At 38.4% G+C, this 20,491-nt stretch overlaps 1 protein-coding gene across 1 annotated transcript; it reads left to right on the top strand.

Moving 5' to 3' along the window:
- The first annotated feature begins 541 nt into the window (after positions 1-541).
- IL12B (interleukin 12B) lies at positions 542-9,461 on the top strand. Its single transcript, XM_078384060.1, has 6 exons — positions 542-623; positions 1,974-2,264; positions 3,390-3,504; positions 5,247-5,458; positions 7,348-7,469; positions 8,400-9,461. The coding sequence occupies exons 1-6, from the start codon at positions 542-544 to the stop codon at positions 8,565-8,567; spliced, it is 990 nt and encodes a 329-aa protein (XP_078240186.1). The 3' UTR covers positions 8,568-9,461.
- Positions 9,462-20,491: the final 11,030 nt, after the last annotated feature.

Here is a 20,491-nt window from a genome sequence, read left to right as displayed (position 1 = left end):
TCTGTAGCAACAGGGAGGAGACACATCTGTATTTCTTGTATTACATTGGCCCAAATCTAGCAGTAAATCACAGCTAGATCAGCCCCACTGAATCATTCCATGTTAGGCAACAGAAAGGTAGCAATTTTAAGAAATAACAGTATAAAAATATTATATAGTGCTTCAGTGTACTTTTCCCAAAGCAAACTAAGAGTAGACAAAATGGCACCCTCTCAATAATTTGAATTATGTTTCCAATACATGTTGATTATTGGCCAGTTCTGCTCATTTCAGGCCTGTGGAATCGGTTAAAGTAATGAATTTTCAGGACACACTTAGGCATTTCACTGTGGGAGTGGAACTGGTAAAGGCGCTCCTTAAATATCTCACTTACCTTGAAAACGCTATAATGGTTGTCACAGTTAAAAGCTGGTTCCAACTTGATGGCACAGAACAAAAATGAGTGAGCATCTTAAACTGGTCTATGGACACATGCAGTCAGATCATCCATTACTCTTCTGCCTTTTGTTTGAAGAACCTTCAGTGTTTATTTCTTTCACAGATGGCATGCTTATTGCTCTTCCTACTTTCCTCACTGGCCTTGGGTATTCATTCAGAAATAAAACAGGAAGTAGCAGAGACTGGTAAGTCATCTATTTTTAGCAACATCCTGATGTAGCAAGTTGAAAATGCATGGCCATAATATGCCAGGATCTAAGCCACCACAGCTGCTGTTCTGCACAGGAACTGAGGACTTTTCACCTGCGATCTCCCAAAAGTGATGAGCCATTAAAAACATGACTGCTTGTGGAAAGATAAATCAGTTCATACAACTCTCTGCATGATGATCACGCATGGTTATTTTTTGAGTAACAGCATGCCTTATGTTTACAAAACTCTTAAATGAAAATGGTGGCAAGGCAGGTTTGACTCTGACTGAAGGGCTCACATTTATTTGCCGTATTACTGAATGTATACTGCATAGATTCACAGAGGTGAATAGCTACAAATTCCACAGAGTCCACCCCTTTCTCATTAATTGGCATTTTAATTTTCAATTATTCACTCTGAGACATTTGTAGGAGCAAAAAAATTAAAAAGGCTTCTTATTTACAGTTACTCAAAATTGCAGACTTGTGTATACTGTGTATCTTTTTACTAGCAGCCAGCCAAACAGAGTAACAGGAACAAACAATTCCCACCAACTGATGAAAAGAGTGGTTGAATGAAATAAATTGGGAGCTGGGTTGGGGTTTTTGAATTTGATTTAAAGTTATGTGGCAATCATGTCGAGTTTTTTGTGTTGTGTATGCATCCTCTTGGAAAACTTTAAATCTCTTTTAAAGCTGTTTTGTTTATCAGTTTAGGGAGCTACAAGGGCTTTTAGAATTGTATTTGAGGCTGCACTTGGGCTGGTTACCTCTCACAACCACTAGCAGCTGTCGCTATGGTATTATTTTTACTAATTTTAAAATACTTGTATTTGGTATAGTGACAGAACAGAATAAGAGACAGAAAAAAAATTAAAACAGATACAGTATTTCCTTGCAGCCCAACACACATTGATGGAAACAGACAAACACACACACATAGAGGGAAAGAAGGGGATGAAAAAGATGCACATCTGAGGGTGAAACTGACATTTTGATTAGAGGCTTGTGAACCAAGGAAACAGGGAGAGTTGTTTGCAGATGCAAGAATTTTTTTTAAAATGGACTTTGTCATGAGATTTCTCTAACTTAGTTGCCTTGTCTTCACTGATTTAGTATGGTGGATGTTTAAAAGTAATCATCCTATGCTACTTTTGTTTTAAGTTCCATTTGAAATATGTCACCCATTGTATTCATTTCAAGTTTTAAAATAAGTTAATTGCAGTTTTCATGTATATTCACATTTGTACTGGGCTGCAGGCTCAACCTTTTACCTGGGCAAGGCTCATGGCTAATTTTCATTCCTTATTCCTTTTTCTTTCTTTCACTTGTTGCAACATTTAGTCCACTTTGTGGAGTCAAACTGGTCTGCAGATGATACTGTGCCACCTGAGAAGTTGGTCCTCATCTGCAACATATCTCAGGAAGAGGCTGATTCTGTATATTGGACGAAAAACCAGAAATGGCAAGGAAATGGCAAACACCTGCAGATCACAGTCCAGGAGCCTCCAGATGCTGGCAACTATTTCTGTTGGAGCAATACCACACATGAGCTTTTAACAAACGCTACTGTATACCTCACGAAGATATATCCTAGTGGGGAAATAGCTAACCCAATTCTGAGACGTCTTCCAGGTAGGCTCATGAGCAATATAGTCTCATTACACAAATATTATCCATGCTGTTCATGCAAATGGCGAAAACACAATTTGCACAAAAATGTCACTTTTAAATAAAATTAAAAGGCGATTTTGCACAAGAATTTTGGTTTTGTTTCATCTGAGATGCTAACACATCAAAATCTTATCTAAGAAAGACTAAAATGCTATTACACACTTACTTTGCAGTAACTCTGACTGAATTCAGGATTTTGAATGTACAACATTGCATGTCTTGAGGCACTTCTTTCTTGTCATTTTGAAACCCTTTCCTGCTAAGAGATGCTGACTTTACTCAGAAACATTCATATCCCGTCTTCACAATTTTTCTTAAACATTTGCTCTTCAAGTTCTGTGTAACTTGAAAGCTCCTATACTGCATGGTAAAGTCTGGTTGGGCTGATTAACTTACAGCCAGATATGTCTTCTTTCCATGCCTAGTATTTTGCTCTCACTCCACTTAGTGTATGTTTTAGGATACGTCCTCAATCCACTTTTTATATTTACATGATACATCCATAGTATATTTATGCATCTTTATGCTTTAGTTCTACATGGAAATTTTCAATCTATATACAGTGGTGCCCCGCATAGCGATGATAATCCGTTCCAGAAAAATCGTCGCTATCCGGATTCGTTGCTATGCGAAATAAAAAAGCCCATAGGAATTCATTAAAACCCATTTAATGCGTTCCTATGGGCAAAAACTCACCTTTAAGCGAAAATCCTCCATACGGCCACCATTTTCACTGCCCGGTAAGCGAGGAATGGGCGCAAAAACACAGTGGGTGGCCATTTTTTTCTGGCTGCCATTTTGAAACCGCCGATCAGCTGTTTTTAAAACATCGCTATGCAAAAATCGGTAAGCGAAACAGCTTACCGATTATCACAAAGTGATTTTTTGCCATTAAAAAGATTGCAATGCAATCGTGATCGCAAAAAAGAAATTGCTATGAGGATTCGTCGTTAAACGGGGCGCTCGTTAAGCGAGGCACCACTTTATCATATTTTAACCTCCCTTGTGCTCTAAAACTTGGTTTTTTTGCTATGACTGTCAAACTGGATTAGTCTGTAAAAGTGTGTACCTTTTTGTTTTATAAAGAAAGCAAGATCTACTTCAAATGTACAGCAAACAATTACTCCGGGATATTCACATGCATTTGGATTTCAGCTATCAAGGAAACAGAGCTGATGTTTAAGATTGGAAGTCATATGAAGTGAGTCTTTTTTACATTTCCCCCCTCTTCAAATAGTTTTTAAGAATATTGTTAGAGAATAGTACCACATCATATAAACCAGTGTTATGAGGAGGCCAAGATAAATACAATATTTGTGGAATTCAGTATCGGGAATTTGGGCTGTTTAATTGCTTCAGGTAGAAAATAGATGAAAATAATAGCAAGAGTACATTTGTGGCATCAGGCAGTCATGGGAAGGTCATATGAAGTGACATGTGGGTCATGATTGGATCAAACATAGTCTGGCATTCTGGTTCCATAGACACCAAATGAATACCAAGGAAAACCAGACAACTGAGGCATTAGCGCTGACTACTCTTATTTAAATTACAAATTAAAAGGGATTATTTTCAGCAGCAAGGGAACTCATCTGAATGTACATCATTATATTGGGAGACAATAAATTTTGTGTTGGTGATAGAAAAGTGAGGACAAATTAAAAAAAGAAGGTATAGACTTAAAAAAATCAGGAGGATTAGGACTTCCTGATATAAAGTATTATTATATAGCCAATAAAATGAGATCTCATTATATCACAACTTGATATTATGGGCAAAGTTAGAATTTTGAGAAGTATCAGGCAGTTTTGAAAATATTATGTTTAAACAAAATATGACCCATAGAAATATACGCATATATATATTTATATTTATTTATTTATATTTTATGACCCAATTTTATATATAATAAAAAGAAAATTATTATAAGTTAGCTTAGAAATTATATTTAACACTGGTAAAATGGAGTTGTATGGATAGAAAATGTTTGAATTTATGCTGGATATGTGATTATTATTTTCCTTTGTGGTAGCAATGTAAGAATGAATTGAAATTTTGGAGGCTGTTTTTTTTAAAAAATAATAATGAAACATTACAGTTAAATGTAAAGTCATAGAATATCATTGTTATCTATATCCGATACAAAACAATGGAACTGGACAGTACAAGAAATGGTAACAAGTTTACTATAAGTAGCACAAATAATCATAGCACAGAAAAATTAAAGCATGAATTTCAATTACATGAGTGTTATAAAGAAGAATGGACTATAGCTATTAATAATAAGTTAACTTGTGATTGTTAAAAGGGGTCTGACAAATAAGAATATTTGTAGAGATATTTGGGGAATTTTCATTGAGGATGTATTAATTAAAGGGAAGAGGCATATGCCTTCAAAATAATTAATGAAGTTTTAAAAGGGAAATGGGGCATCATAATTGAAAGAGATTTCTTCAGATGTTTTCAGATGGTCTTGCTGGAAGGGGCCACAGATGTATACTTGAATAGTTTAAGACATTTTGTGTATTTATGCATTGTTTATTTATCTGTTAGTTTTGTATTTATTATATTTTTATATGAATTCAGAAATGATATAAAAGAAAAATACTGAGGATAGAAAATTCACATTAGCAAGCTATTATTAATTTATATACTGTCCTCTAGTGTTCCCCTCAGTAATTTCTAAAAGTTACCATTTCTAATGTCATACATGCATCCATTTATTCCTTTTGGTAGAGACCAGTTTCCATAGGGAACTGTTGCCATATGGAAGTTGTGTCCTTTTGGCTACAATAATATATGGCGATCTCTCAGAAAGTGTGGTCTTGAAAGCCTGGATTTAATCCTTCCATGTGTTCTTGCTTGCTTGCCAAGGCTGAAGGAAAAATAGGAAGACTGTACTGTATTTTCTGTCTCTCTCCCTCCCCCCAATTTTGTATTCAGGTCTCAAGGAAATGCTTCAGAAGAGATAGTTTGTGATGAACCTGTGAATGATTCCAGTGAAAGAAATCTAAAAAGGTACTCAGCTTCCTGCAGAAAACAAAATAGTACTTGTCCTTCCACTGAAGAGTACCAACCGATTGAGATGGTTCTACAGGTTTTTCATGGATTTGTATATGAAGACCACAGACACACCTTCTTCATCAAAGACATCTGTGAGTTATGGTTTTTTTTCTCAGTTTATTGAGATTAATATAAAAAAGGGAGGAATTGAAATGTTGCCGAACAAATTGTCTCGTCCTTTCATCTTCTTTATATGGTATAGGCACCAGGGGGCATCATCATTTCCCCATAAGCAGCTCCGCTCCTGGAAAGCAAAAGCAAAATGTGTGCTGCTTATATACTGCCCCATAATGCTTAAAACACTCTCGTGTTAGTATACAATTTTATCATGCAGGCTACACATTGTGCCCCCCCCCACCTGCAGTAAGCCAGGTACTCAATTTACTGACCTCAGTAAACCTCCACCTGGCTACCTGGATTTGTACCTAGGTAGTGAGCATAGTTTTGGCTGCAGGGCTTCAGTTTAAATACTGCACCCCAAGGATGATCATTTTCCAAAACAGATTTTCATAAAATCCGGATAATGGTGTTTGAAAATCAAAATAATGCAGTGTAAATAATGGAACAAGAAAAATGCTGAAGTTACTAAATTAGTGGTGCCTATCTTGTAAGAAGTTGGCTGGATAGCTCTGTGGTTTTAGTATCTGGCTGTGAAGACAAGAGGCTGGGAGTCTGAGTCCCCACTGAGCCTCCTGTGAGAAGAGCCAGCCTGTGTAGCCATGGGCCAGCTGCACAGCCCCAGGTTGTCCTGTGTATTCTGTATCTGGAAAACTCTGAAAAAGGATTGCCATAAGTCAAAATTGGCTTGATGGCACATAATTATTATATTATCTTGTCAGAAATGTCTTGGAACTTTATTTGAATAGTCTTTTGTGTCCCTGGAATGGCCCGTTTGGGGTGTTTTATAAAAGTGCTTTGTTATGTGCATACTAGAAGGTCCCTTATAGTGCGACACAGATATCAGCGTTTAAATCTTTTCTTCTAAATTTCCCTTTCAGTGGTGCTAGCTAAATAAGAGAGACCAGTTTGGGGGTCTACTTTCCAGCTTTGATTTTCTTCTGGATGTTATAAATGGAGAAGAACATAGTGAAGTCTGAGAACCCAGTGGGCCCTTTTTGAAACATACACAGCCAAGCGCTGGCCAGAATCTTATTAGGTTTGCACAACATAAACTCCAGATTGCACACCCAGAGTGCTTGATTGTTCTGTTTGGCTGTCATGCACGGAGACTTACTCAAATCACACCTCAGTTGTATACCTGGTTACACACCTCACAGTATTGTCATGTTCCAAAGGAGCATCCACATTCAGAGGGCTAGCCACCACTTCACCTGTCTAGCCTAGAAATAAATAGAAAAGCTTTTCTATTTGATAGAAAATTTGTTGGCTGAAGGGACAGAAATAGATAATAGCTCTCTTGGATAAAAAGTCTGTCTGCTAGATGTTGCAGGCGATCTTACAGTCAGCTACAGTGATCAGCGTCATTTTAGAACCTGTTTCACAATGTTATAAAGCGTTTCGCTTGTCTTTAAAGAGCTGTTAGCTAAAATCCTGTTGTGTAGTGTGGCAAGTTGCAAACGGAGTAAGTCCACTGAATCAATGAAATTCACATAGAAGTTGACTAACCAAATCCCCACTGATTCAAGGAGCCTACGCTAAGTCACAGGATTTCAGCCAATGAGTAAACGTGAACATGTGCAGATACACACACACACACACACACACACACACACACACACACACAGAGAGAGAGAGAGAGAGAGAGAGAGAGAGAGAGAGAGAGAGAGAGAGAGAGAGAGAGAGAGAGCTTCCTTTGAGGTAGAATAGACTGATTACACATGTATCTATGTCTGGATCACAAAAGCTTTTTAATAAATATCAGTAATTATTGATATCATTGTTGCTGTTTGTTCAATGTATAAAGCAGGCAGTTCATTGTGTATACAGTGTAAAATGAAGTTTATTTAATTTTCACTTGCAGTAAAGCCTGACATATCTGAATGCTACAATAACAAGGGCTTATTGACATGGACACCGCCCCAGACTTGGAGCACTCCAGTTTCTTATTATGGGCTGACGTACCAGATAAAAATGCATGGACAGGTAACCACTGAACAATGGTATTCCTTTCCAAGTGGAGGGGGCTTTGTGTGTTTCCCAAACCTCCACAATTCCTACTCTTCAAATAAATAAATAAATAAATTCACAAAGCGCAGATTGCACATCAGTCATCTTCTGGGGAATGCTATTTGCCCGGTACACATATCTTTGTATACCGTACAAAGACTGTTCTAGGCTTCAAGATGCATTTAAAAAAAAAAAAAGGAAACTGATTGATGGCCCTTTCTTGTTTCTTGAACTGGCTTTTTAAAGTCTAAGAGAGATCACAGATGGAGCAAAATTCAGAGCATAGAACAAATCACATACACCAAGAGACCTATGTGGTGTTGCACTTGGGGGGGGGGGAGCTCAAATCAATTCGGGAGTGCTGGAGGGAGTGCCTCCAAGGTCTGGCAAGCATTTTTTTCCTGACTGACTGGCTGCCTGAGTGGGTTTTTTTAATGGATTGTTGTACCTTACTGCTTTGAAAGTGGTTTTGGTGTTGCTTATGTTTTTGCACAGTATTTGTTTGATCTTTTTTAGTATTTGTATATTCACTGTTGTTAGCTTTAATATTGTCTTTTAATGATGTAAGCCACATTGAGTCCTTTTATGGAGAAAAGTGGGATAAAAATATTGTAAATAAATAAATAAAAATAAAATCTTCCTGAAGTGGAACAGACAACAATCTTGTTCTGTAAGTAAATTGGCCTCTCTTACTGTCTACCAACGATCTAATGAGCTCTGAGCCAAATTAAGAAATAGCCTTTTCCTACAGTATGGCAGTGTCTACTGAAAATATGAGAGGCAGGATCCTGATGGCAGGTCCCATCCACATTCAGTAAACTAGCCTCCAGTAGATCCTAAGTCGTACTACAGGCTGATCTAGAATGCTTTGTCATTCACTAAAATGGTTTCTGCTTTTATTTTTAGATCTGTGAGGTTTCTAGTGCTACGATACTTCAAAATGAAAATACATTAAGTTGCTACAATCGAAGATGTTCAAAAGGGGCATGTATTATTCGATCCAGGGATCGCTATAACATAAATTCTGCTTGGAGTAACTGGTCTTCGTGCAAGTACGATCAAATATATTCTTGATTGCAGTATTTCAGTATTTTGGTGCTTGAAGGGCCTTATCCTTGAAAACTTTAGTGTTCTGCCTGCTAGCAATGTCCATTGGATTCAGACAAATCTGTTATCCTAAAATGAATTGTGCTGATTCAGGCATATTCAGGAGATAGCTGAATGTGAAGTGAGATGCAGTCTCCTTTTCAAGAAATGGACAGGAAGTTTCGCAGTTTCTGAGAAGTAGAGAAATGCCATCCCCCTTTCATTAAAAGGGTTGAAATTTTGCCCATTCGCTGAACAATGGGGGTAACCGTACCAAGTAGATTTATGCCATGAAATTACCAGGTTTTTTCCCCACAGAATTGACAGTTCTGCTTAAATTATATTGGCACTAAATGACCTAATGATCTATTTTTTTATGTATTTTTTTGCTTAGATATTTTTCTATTGCAAGCTGCCTGGAGTTCTTTTCTGATGTACTCTAAAATAAATGTTAAAATAATATAATTAATAGAATTATTCTTTTAAAAAATTATTAATAATAATAATAAGCAGATATTAAATTATTAAATAACAACTTATGAGAAGATTTCTCTTTAGGAAATTATTTACATCCTCACCAGTAGTACTTCTATATAATTATTTTCAATAAAAGCCAAGAAGAAGTAAGGAGTTGTTCAAAAAGATAACATGATAGTAGAAAAAAAAAACTTGGTTCATGTTATTGGTGATAAGAGGGCTTGTGTTAGATCATCAAATATGTATCCAATGGTAATTCAACATTTTATGTTCCTCCTCCACCAACAATGTTTCTTTTTCTTTTTCAGTAATGGAATGAATGACATGCCATCTCATCACAGGCATGAAGACAAAGCTAAAATCGAGCCATGCAAATGTCAGAAGAATTAAAACTGACAAGAAAAATAGTAACAGTTACTGTTATTGGCCAGATTTGACTTGATGGCACACAGCATAGGCATTTGCTGTTGCATGATGAGTCAAACTAACATTTTATACTGAGATTATTATCTCATGATGATAGATATGAGTATTCATAATTTATTGTTGTTATTTGTAGCAATAGTAGGAATATTTTATATTGCACTTCTTTGTTCTCAGAGCTGCTAGTGTTTGGGATTATTATTATTATTATTATTATTATTATTATTATTATTATTATTATTATTATTATTATTATTATTATTATTATTATTATTATGGTGGTGGTGGTGGTGGTGGTGGAGGAGGAGGAGGAGGAGAAGGAGGAGCTGGTATTGGTGTCAGGGGAATTTTTATTATTGTCATTATTTTAATGTGTGTCATTTGGAAAAAGTTTTTATGATGCTTCACTTGGAGATGAGATCTAAAGTATTTATCTCCAAGATATTGGAGATAAGATCTAAACTATGAATTTTCTATCATTTTGTCCAGAATAACATTTTTCTTCTCTGTTTATATTTATAGCTTTTAATTATGGACCATTAATTTGTATGTTATATTTACATGTGCCCTTACAAATTTTTAAGAGATGTCTATCTTCTATTAAACAGAGAATTTGAATGTAAAAGATTGGTCTCTTGAAGTATTTCTTTTCAAGGCATATCCAAATCCAGCCTCCAAGTTGGAATGGGATAAAGGCATTCCTAACAGGGAATGCCTGCATCTCATAAATGAGCTTCCTTGGGTATTAAGACTTTCCGTGGAGATTTTTCTCTTGATCCCACTGCTGTCACAGGCGTGTTTGGTGAGGACATGGAAGTGGGCTTTTTCTGTGGTGGCTCTCAGTCTGTAGAATTCTCTTCTTCAGAAGGCTATAGTAAGTTGCTCCCATCTTTTTGTTCTTTTAAACATATATTTAAACATATATTACTATGTGTTGCATGTTAATATTAGAACTTAGTGCTTTTTAAATTTTATCTGCTTTTCAATCATTTTGACACTTCCTGGGGTCCCTGCATTGAGGGCAAGGTGTAATAAAAAGGAAATAAATGATATATAAATAAATAAGTACCTTCCTGTAATCAAATACATGCTTAACTATCATACTTAAAGGCTTAGTCCTCAGAGTGCTGATCCACATGTGCTTGCTAAAAAGCTTCAGCTCAATTCCTCTGCCCCACAACCACACAAAAATGACTTCACATTGATATAAATGTCTATTTGTATGCAAATCCATTGTTTATTATGTCTCGAAAATAGTGAGACTAAGCCCCTGTTCCCCTCCCCCCATGTGTTTACCAGGACCAGCGCCCCCCCCCCCCAAAAAAAGAAAATCCATGCTGTAGTCAGGGCCGGTGCCAGGCTTTTTCACACCCTAGGCAAGACTAACTATGTGCGCCTCCCAACCAATTTTCAAAAACAGACAAATTATAGGAAAAACAAAGTACAAAGGTTGAAATTCTGAAATTTTTATTTTAAAAAACTGAGAGAACAAGTAATAGAACAGTCTTCAATTTTTTTCTCAAATACTAAATAATTTTGAATAATCCTATGAACTGTAATGTCTCTTAAATGTTTCTATTTTTGCCACATCAAAATCTCATTTTGCATGCCTTTTCGTTTACAAATGTTGTCACTGATTTCTTCAGGTCAATGGCTGATGCTTCGGCATGTTCAATTGATACAGTTGCCAAACCAACTAGTCTATTTTGCAACATTGTTGAGTGTAAATATGTTTTTATAAGCCTGAGCTTTGAGAAACTGTGTTCACCACTAGCCACTGACACTTGAAGGGTGAGAAGGATCCTTAGAGCAACAGAAACATGACGCACGCTATCCAGGAGTTTTTGTTGTACTATGAAGAGAAGTACTCCTTGTGGTGGTATAGACTTTGGAAGTCTTCGAGCTATTGCTATAAGTTCACAGCGCAGATCGTCAGCATCAATTTCTTCATTTCCATTGTGCATCAATGCTTTTCCAAATTCTTGCATTTGTACATCTTCAGTACATTTTTTGTTGATCTTGTATATGTCATACATGAAGCCAAACAAGGAATCATATTGCTGTAGCTGTTGGAATCTCTCTTCAACAGATTGTACGACCATGTCTAAGATAGCATAATAGAAACTTATTTTGAATTTCTGCTTTGGATCTACTGGTGCCTCCTCTTGTGCTTCATACTCAAATTGCTTTTTTGTTCTCCTTTTTCTAACTTGTTCTGTCTCAAAGTTTGGTAGTATTTCTAGCTCCTTTGTAATCTCAGTAGCATCCATCAAAACTTGTTGAAAACCCGCATCACACCTACAGCCCACAAGGTAATTCTTAGTCACTTGTGACTGGCTTGTAGTTGAATTTAAAAAATTATCCTTATTTTATTACAGCTTGCTTGTAAGATTAATTTCAAAAAGAATGTTGTGTCATGTAACAAGGGATACCACAAATTTGAATTTATAAATTGCATCAGCAAGGGCCTTAGCTTCAATTTGAAAAGTATTTCCAGATAAAATTCTTGAGACTTGTGTCATTGAAGATCTCTATTAAGGCATCATACAGTATATATTACCAGGATGATATCTCAGGGGTTTTAAAGCATTGATCCGACTCTCCAAGAATTTGCCAACACTGAATCAATGTAGAAAAATAATTATAAATCTGTTGAATCAAACTGAAGGAACGTGTTGCTTCCAGACAACATTTAGCAGCATCATTGACTGCCAAGTTTAAAGAATGTGCATTGCAAGGCACAAAAAGGCACATGGATTTATGTCTAGGACTCTCTTTTGTACACCATTTTCATGTTACTCCCATTATCATAACCTTGACCACGCAGATCCTCAATTGGTAATCCCATTTGCTCAAGCTGTCCATGAAGGGTTTCTGTCATAAAAGCATCTGTAGTGTCCTTTAGTGGAACAAATCCCAAGAAATGTTCTTTTATCATAACCTCAGGTTTAGACATCTCAGTATCTGATGGTTTGATCATATTGACAAAACATACAATCGTTGTCATTTGTTCAGCATGATTAGCATCAGGTTAGTCAATTGAGGATCAGGTGTGCAATCCAGAAAAACTGAATAGCATTTGGCTGACTTTATATCTGCTAAAATTGTCGGCTTTATAGCACCTGCTAGAAGTTGTATAAGTTCATTTTGGATATCTTTTCCTAAGTACTGAATCATTGTTTCTTCATTTTTAACTCTGGGCAAATGTTCATTCATGATAGGATCAAAAAGGCCTAAATAGTCTACAAACTTCAAAGATTTTCCATTGTTAGCACTAGACAACCTTTCAGTAGTACCACGGAATGCCAAGTTTTGCATGCCAAGAAGTCTGACCAAAGCAATCAAGCATTCCAAGATTAGTTGCCAATATTGTTCTTCTTGCTGCGTTTCTGCTGGTTAATATCATCAACTATTTTTTCTTTATATAAGGGCAATTCAAGTTCTCTCCAGGTCTGATAGCTTTCTAAATGGAGAGGTTTTCTCTCTGAAGACAGAATTGCTCCAATTTTCTTCCAGTCTTTTGAACCTTGTCCTTGTAGCACTGATCCGCTATTTACTTTGCTGAAGAGCTTACAACAAAAACAAAAAAACACATCTTTTGAGGTAGAATATATCAACCCTTCAACCCAACCATTAGATGGCTCTCTTGAGCCCTCCTGTATCTGGACATTCATTATGAAATATACATAGCCTTGCATAATTAGTCAGCATTCCATAACAGAACAATGGGAAAGTTCTTCCTGTGAAGATTCTGGTGAACATCTGCAAGGCATTCTTAGTGCCAGATGTACAAGGGTACCTCTGATTCTGTTGTCTGAGAAATTCTCTGGTTATTATGTTTCTTTTAGGAGACTCCATACACTAGTTAACCCTGTAGTACGTTTTGCACATGAACACAGAGCGCAGCTCAGAATGAGAAACTGGCATCTCACATTGTGAAATCAACCAGAGAGGGTGGCAGCTTCAGTGCAAAACAAAATGTAAACAGCCTCATTGAACTCACGAATATTTCTGCAAGCCTAGGAGAAATATGAAAGGCATTCTGAAGGCTTGCACTGTGAATCTGACCCACAAGATTTGGATGGAAGGATTTTGTTACCCAAGCTCAGCATGGTGATATAATCTCAGAATTTGTATCTCTGCTGTATCTCTCTGTTCTTCTGCATGTGCGAGTGTGGCCACTAATCTCTTATTAACATTAACCAGAGGACTGTCAGAACAGTTCATAGGTGAAATTTTGTGGACAATACTAACAACCAAAGGTGTGACTAGCTAGGAGGAAACACAAAGACTGAAAGTTTAGGTAAATGCTGTGTTGATGCATTTAATGTGTGGCTCTTTGTACCTTTGTTATCTCAGCTTATTGTTCAGGCCAATTTTAAGAGACAACCTAACAATAAAATCACGTTAATGTTCAAATTCTGCCAACCTAGCAGTTTGAAAGCAAGTAAAAATGTGAGTGGATAAATAGATACCACTGTGGTAGGAAGGTAATGGCGTTCCATGTCTAGTCGCGCTGGCCACGTGACCATGGAAACTGTCTACGGACAAACACTGACTCTACGACTTGGAAACAGGGATGAGCACCACCCCCTAGAGTCAGACTAAATGTCAAGAGGGACCTTTACCTTTATGTTCAAAAGACATTATTGCAGGAGTCCTTTCTGTCTGAAATATCAGATTTACAGAGAAAGACCATGTTTATGTCGTGAACACCAATGACAAAACAAAGCAAGCTAATCTGAAACGTACCAAAAGTGGTACAAGTTCTTGCTTCAACCATCAAACGCAATAAGACCTTAAGGAATAATTTCTAATGCATAATTATTAGAATTAGTCCATGCCTCCCCAATTCAGACAAGGATCAGCACACGCAGCATTTAGAAATAATTTGTTAAACATTAATTCATCGTGTGTTTGCACTTTTTAAAGCAGTACTTTTGAATTGTTGTTTTAAGTGTTATGATGGTAGTGGTTTTTATTGGGCCGAGTAACAATTACCATATTTTTTCGTGTATATGACCCCCACAATGTATAAGACGACCCCCTAATTTTGACCCTTGCTGGAGGCAGAGGAGCAGTTAACAGGCAACTGCTCCTCCACCTACATCTCCTGCTGCTGCCTCCCCTGCCTGATCACCTCCTCCATTGCTACTGCCTCCATTGTGACTTTTGGGGTTCACCTCCAGCTCATATTGTCACCGCCACCTTGCGTACGCCCGAGCGTACGCAACTGCTCCATTGCCTCTGCCTCCTTCTGTGTATAAAACGACCCTCAATTTCCCCCTAATTATTTTAGGAAAAAGTGTCATTTTATACATGGAAAAAATACGGTAACTTTGTACCTTATTCAATTCATTTTGAATTGGAATTGGGATGTGGTTGTTGTTGTTGTTGTTGTTGTTGTTGTTGTTGTTGTTGTTGTTGTTGTTGTTGTTGTTGTTGTTGTTGTTGTTGTTGTTGTTGTTGTTAACAACAACAACAACAACAACAACAACAACAACAACAACAACAACAACAACAACAACAACAACAACAACAACAACAACAATAATAATGAGCAATAAATACACAGAACTTGGATTACCCTTAACAGCACACACATGCATCATTCAGGCTTACATAAGTGATCCACACCTGAGAACATCATATAGAAAAACAATTGTGTGGGGGGGGGAGAATTACAATGAAAACCTTTGAAAGTACATTTTTCATTCTGCAGGCATGCCTAGAGTTAGTAAGCTCTGAATACAACATTGATTCCCCCTCCCCCCCCGTCACCATTAGCCAGGAAGGTTTACAGAAAGAAATGCTGAGGAACACACGTATTATTTATATCTCCATACTTCAATAAAGATAACAACCTGACCCTCTCTATGGTTAATACAAATTGGGGGCAGATGTTGAAGAAACTGGACAATCTGGAAGACCCAGCATGTAAAGTGGAGTGATGAGGTCCTCACCTTCCCACTATAAAACTATTTTGCAGACTGGCCACAGTTTTTATAGCTGCTCTAATCATCTTCCATCATTGCAGCTTGCTGGGATAGAGTTGCAAGGTCATCAACCTCCTATTCTCTGAGAATTCAAAGCCCAAACCTGAGATCTGGGAACAAATACTTGTTATTTACAGAGGTAAGGTAGTGGGGCTGGAGGACATGCTCCCCCCCCCCCGAGATTTTGTACTGACGCAGGTGAGCAGCTCCAATTTATTTGTGGACAGTGAACCCACTTCAGGTTTTAGTTTGAACTTTACAAGACCCAAGGTACTGGATCATATCCGCCAAATAGGTTCAACACTGTGGATAGCTCTGGTGAAATTTAAACTAAAACCAAAAGCAGATTCATCACCACTGTGAAATTCATGTCACCTGCTTCCACTATTCTACACTGCCACTGTCTGGGTTTGTGCAGCAAGAATGCCCATGAGTCTCAGTTCTGGGCTCCACTCTCTCTGCTTTCCTCTGTATAGTATAAAAAGCCAGGAGTGAGGGGAGTGGATTGGGGAAACAGCTGGTCACATGCAGGTCAGCCCGTTGTGCCCTTTATAGCAACATAAGCAAATGCTGTCAAAGTGAGCCAGGGAGTCTTGATAGCCATTGGAAATGGGTGAGATGAGTGGCCAGGCTTTAAAGCAGCATCACACACAAAAATGAAACTGTCTCCTCTTCAAGGGCTGTCTTGCCAGAGATTTGTTGCCCTACCTCAAGATCTACCCAATTCCCTGAGACTTCACCTGGCACCCAGAGACACAGCAACTCGTTGCTGCTATGATTTCTATCATTATGAAGCATTCCTCTCTGGCCCCTTGCATTTCTGGGTGGACTGCTTCCCATGCAGAGTATTGGAATAGTACAAGTGCTAACAAGAAAGGGACACTGCTAACAGTGCCTCTTCCTGCCCAGATCCCCTTGCTTTGGGCATCTCTCAGGAAGATCTTTAGAAGGAACAGACTAGGCTATCTGATATCCATATCATGAATCGCATGTTGTCCCCACAATGCTGAGAGCCAGGTCAAAACTGTTAGGAAAATCTCTGAGAACACTAATAAATAACTAACTCTGACTCAAGCTGAGGGGCATTCACTCACTGTCAGTTACAGAACACTTATGCTCTAGGCAGAACAAGAAAAACCTATTTTTTTCAACAACAGCTCCCATAATCCTGCAAAGCACACATTTATATAGTATGCTCACAACCAAGGTGTAGCATGATAGTACAAGATGTGATTTTTTTATGACACACACACAGGGGATTAGAAAATATCTGCATGGGCATGGTGGGTGGAAGAGCTGGGCAGCCAGCCTAAGAGCCATCAGTTGACCACCACTGATCTAGAAAACATTGCCTCAATTAGTTCACCTACCCTATGTCAGCACAATCAGAATAAGGCCACCAAATAACAAGAGAAAATGCAACTATCATTTTCAAGATATAACTTACAAGACATGACATCTGATACTTCTGTATTTCAGTGGAACAAACTGAGAAAGAAACACTTATTTCTTAAGGGCTAGTTCTGGTTCTTAGTAAGCCATTTCTGGTTTATAAGTCAGTGATGAATGAGGAAGTGATCTCTCAAGCTGCCATGAGTGCTACTCCCATCCTCTGAAGACGCCGGCCACAGAGACTGGCGAAACGTTAGGAAGAACAACCTTCAGAACATGACCAAAGAGCCCGAAAAACCCAGAACAACCATGTCATGAAAATGATCTTTGTGTGGCTAAATGTGCTACAACCACGTACTGTACTCACTGAAATCACAGCAATTGAGAGAATACAATGGCCATACTAAACAAACTAACTTTTCACAGTAAATGACTGTGAGACATGTGTAAGCATTCTATATATAATGGCTAGGATCCTGTGCAGTGATGCAAGATCCTGTTTGAGCAAGAATTACTGGTATGTAAGTGGAAACTCCCACAGTGAACAACCGGCTTATTCTAGCTCAAGCGGGTAATGGATGCTTACGTGTTCAAGTGTAATAAAAGTAAAACTACGTACTTGTGCTATTTTCATTGCTCAGGCACTTTGAAGCTACAGGATACTATCCCATATCTCTTTGCATGGGAAGGAAGGAAGGAAGGAAGGAAGGAAGGAAGGAAGGAAGGAAGGAAGGAAGGAAGGAAGGAAGGAAGGAAGGAAGGAAGGAAGGAAGGAAGGAAGGAAGGAAGGAAGGAAGGCAGGCAGGCAGGCAGGCAGGCAGGCAGGCAGGCAGGCAGGCAGGCAGGCAGGCAGGCAGGCAGGCTTCAATGTAGGACAAGGTGGATAAAATAAATCTTTAGATGAAATTGTGTTGCTTAGTGTAATAGGTCACAACAAGAGTAGGCAATTGAATACATTGTGATATGGTACGATAACTGTTCAATATGTTCCATTGATTCAATGGACCTCGTCTAGTTGTCATTTACTACACTAATAGGATTTCAGGCAATGTATTATAAAGGACATTCAGAAGTTTTGCCTGGGTTTGATACCTCTTGTAACCTCTACCCCATGCTCATTCTCTTTACATCTGCTCTTTTACTTCTCTGTTCTCCCACACCACACTGTCTTTGTTTTTATTAATCTTCCTCTTCCTCAGCATTCATTCAGCCTTTCCCTTTCCTTATTCTCTCTGTTAAACGGCTATTCTCTCTCTCCCCCCTCCCCCCAAAAAAAACCTGTTTCGAAAGTCTGGGAGCCTTGCTGAAGAAAGTGTGACATGGAAGAGCCTCTAGAGAAATGAATGACCAAAATGACCAAAGCAGGCTGTATGTTTCTTTGGCTGTAATGACACCTCTGGAAAAACCTGTATAGAATGTGAAACAACTTTCATCACTTTACATGATGCAAGCTGTACTGTGGTTTAAAATGCCACTAATCCACATGATTCTAAACCACAGTGGGGCTTCCTCTGCAGTTGGCTAGAGGGAGAAAACCCTTCCTCCTTCACAGGGCTTGATTGTCTGGCTGGCAGAGGATGACAGTGGACGGTAGTGCTGGTGTCTTCAACTGCTGGAAAGACACCCCTTCCCATTGCCAGTACTGCTGCCAACATGCCCCCTGACTACTGCCATCCAACCACCCAAAAAATTTCCTCAGAGGAGAATGGGCAACCTTGATCCAGCCAATTGGAGAGGAAGCCCTACTGCTGTTAGCGGGGTGTGCATGTGCATTGTGCTTCCATTTCCTCTGTGTAAATACAGAATGGAGACCGATTTTGATTAAAACTAAAACTGATTAAGCTATTTTGTAAAATGAAATTGGCATGCATGCCCTGATGGTCCCTTACTAATCATGCCAAGAGTCACATATGAAAGTGTGCTGCTAAGCTCTTTCTGGGTGGTTTACAGTATAATTATGCAGGCTACAAATTGCCTCTCCACCAGCAAGTTGGGTGCTCAGTTTACTGACCTCAGAAGAATGGAAGGCTGAGGCTGTGGTCACACTGGAGAAATGCCCCCCTTCTTTCTCGCATCTTCTGTTTACTGTATGTATAGTCATGTGTTGTGGCCACACGGCATATATCCTGTGATAGTGGTTCATATGCTTCTTTTGGGTGGATTAAATGCAGTACGTTCATCTATAGCCCTCAAGCGGGACATATCTCCTTCCTTTTCTTGTCCCTTTCTCTGCCCCCTTCCCTTTTCTTAGAGAAAAAAATTGTGGGGGTACCTCACTGTGGCGGCAAAACATCCTTGCTGATCACATCCTTATCTGGGCCATTTCTTCCTGTTTCTGTGCTTTGTCACCCTATATGAAGGAGAACCCACAACACACTGCAGTGAAGGTCAAAAAAACAAGAGGGGGGCTGGTGCTCTGTATTTGACGGAAGTATACTAATGTGTTGACATTCCCCATTTGAAAATGATTTTTTTTAAAATTAAGGGAGTTGAAGGACAGCACAGGATGGAGGTGGGCCTTCACACCAGATATCGGACAGAGTAATCACATATAATTAGAAAAAGTTTTCAGGTTTCAGGGGGCTCAGAAAGCTGCTGATGACAAGAAGGGGGCTTTACATGCTTCTTTTGTGTAAATATGAATAGATCAGATTGCTCTGATGACTTTAACACCTTCAAATGCCTGCCATTAGTCTTTTTTTTGTTACTTTAGTCCATTTATTATTATTTTTGGAATAATTTTTATTTGAACATATAAATCTACAAACTACAACAAAATACAGTATAAATATATATACCCCCCTCCCCCTTTTGAGGACAGAGATTCCAACCTCATTTAAGTCCCGAATTTCCCAAGTTTCCAGAGAGCATTGAAAAAACACATCAATCATTTTGCCCTGAGCTTTGATCTTAAAAAAATGCCTGCCATTAGTCTAGTAATGCAAAAGATGGCAGCCTCTTCAGGTTCCTGAGCTAAGAGATGCTTTAAAATGGTGCTTTATAATTATTGTGCTTTTATTTTCTTTTATATTTTAATTGTTTCAGAAACTGTTGTACGCTGCGTGGAAAGAGGCAGGATATCAACTGAATAATGAACAAGCATACATAAATATATTCTTGAGGGAATAAACAATTCAGGAAGGCAAACCAATAGACCACAAGCTCATACAATGGTAGCTTATGAAATGCATTGCTAACGTCAGAGAAAGTAGACAAGCAAGTCTATTAAGTAGAAAGGTCACTGTGGCTCTCTACTTATTAATGCCCTTGAGCAGAACTGTCTGTCCTTCCTCTACCCCCTGCACGCACATGATGGTTAATCAGGTATTTAATGGCAAGCAAAATGGCAGACGATCTGTTGTTTAATGGAAAGCAAGATATTGAATGTTCAAAAGGCAGACATTTTCACCATCAAAAGTAGACCTTCTGATTTTAGTTGGTCTACTTTTGCCCAGCTCCTCACTTTACCTCAGCCAGTGTTATATTTAAGTGCACTTTTCCTCTAGTCTCACAAATGCCCCTGCCAGCGTCAGCTGCTACCCTCTTTTGATTAATTGGAGGTCACCTCAATCAATAACTTCAAGAAAAGGGCTACAGCTTGCAGATAAAATAAGTACCTGTGAA

This window comes from Pogona vitticeps, chromosome 2, assembly GCF_051106095.1.
Source record: "Pogona vitticeps strain Pit_001003342236 chromosome 2, PviZW2.1, whole genome shotgun sequence".
Lineage (NCBI taxonomy): Eukaryota > Metazoa > Chordata > Lepidosauria > Squamata > Agamidae > Pogona > Pogona vitticeps.
The sequence above is the reverse complement of the archived record's forward strand: the minus strand, read 5'-3'. Positions and strand labels throughout refer to the sequence as shown.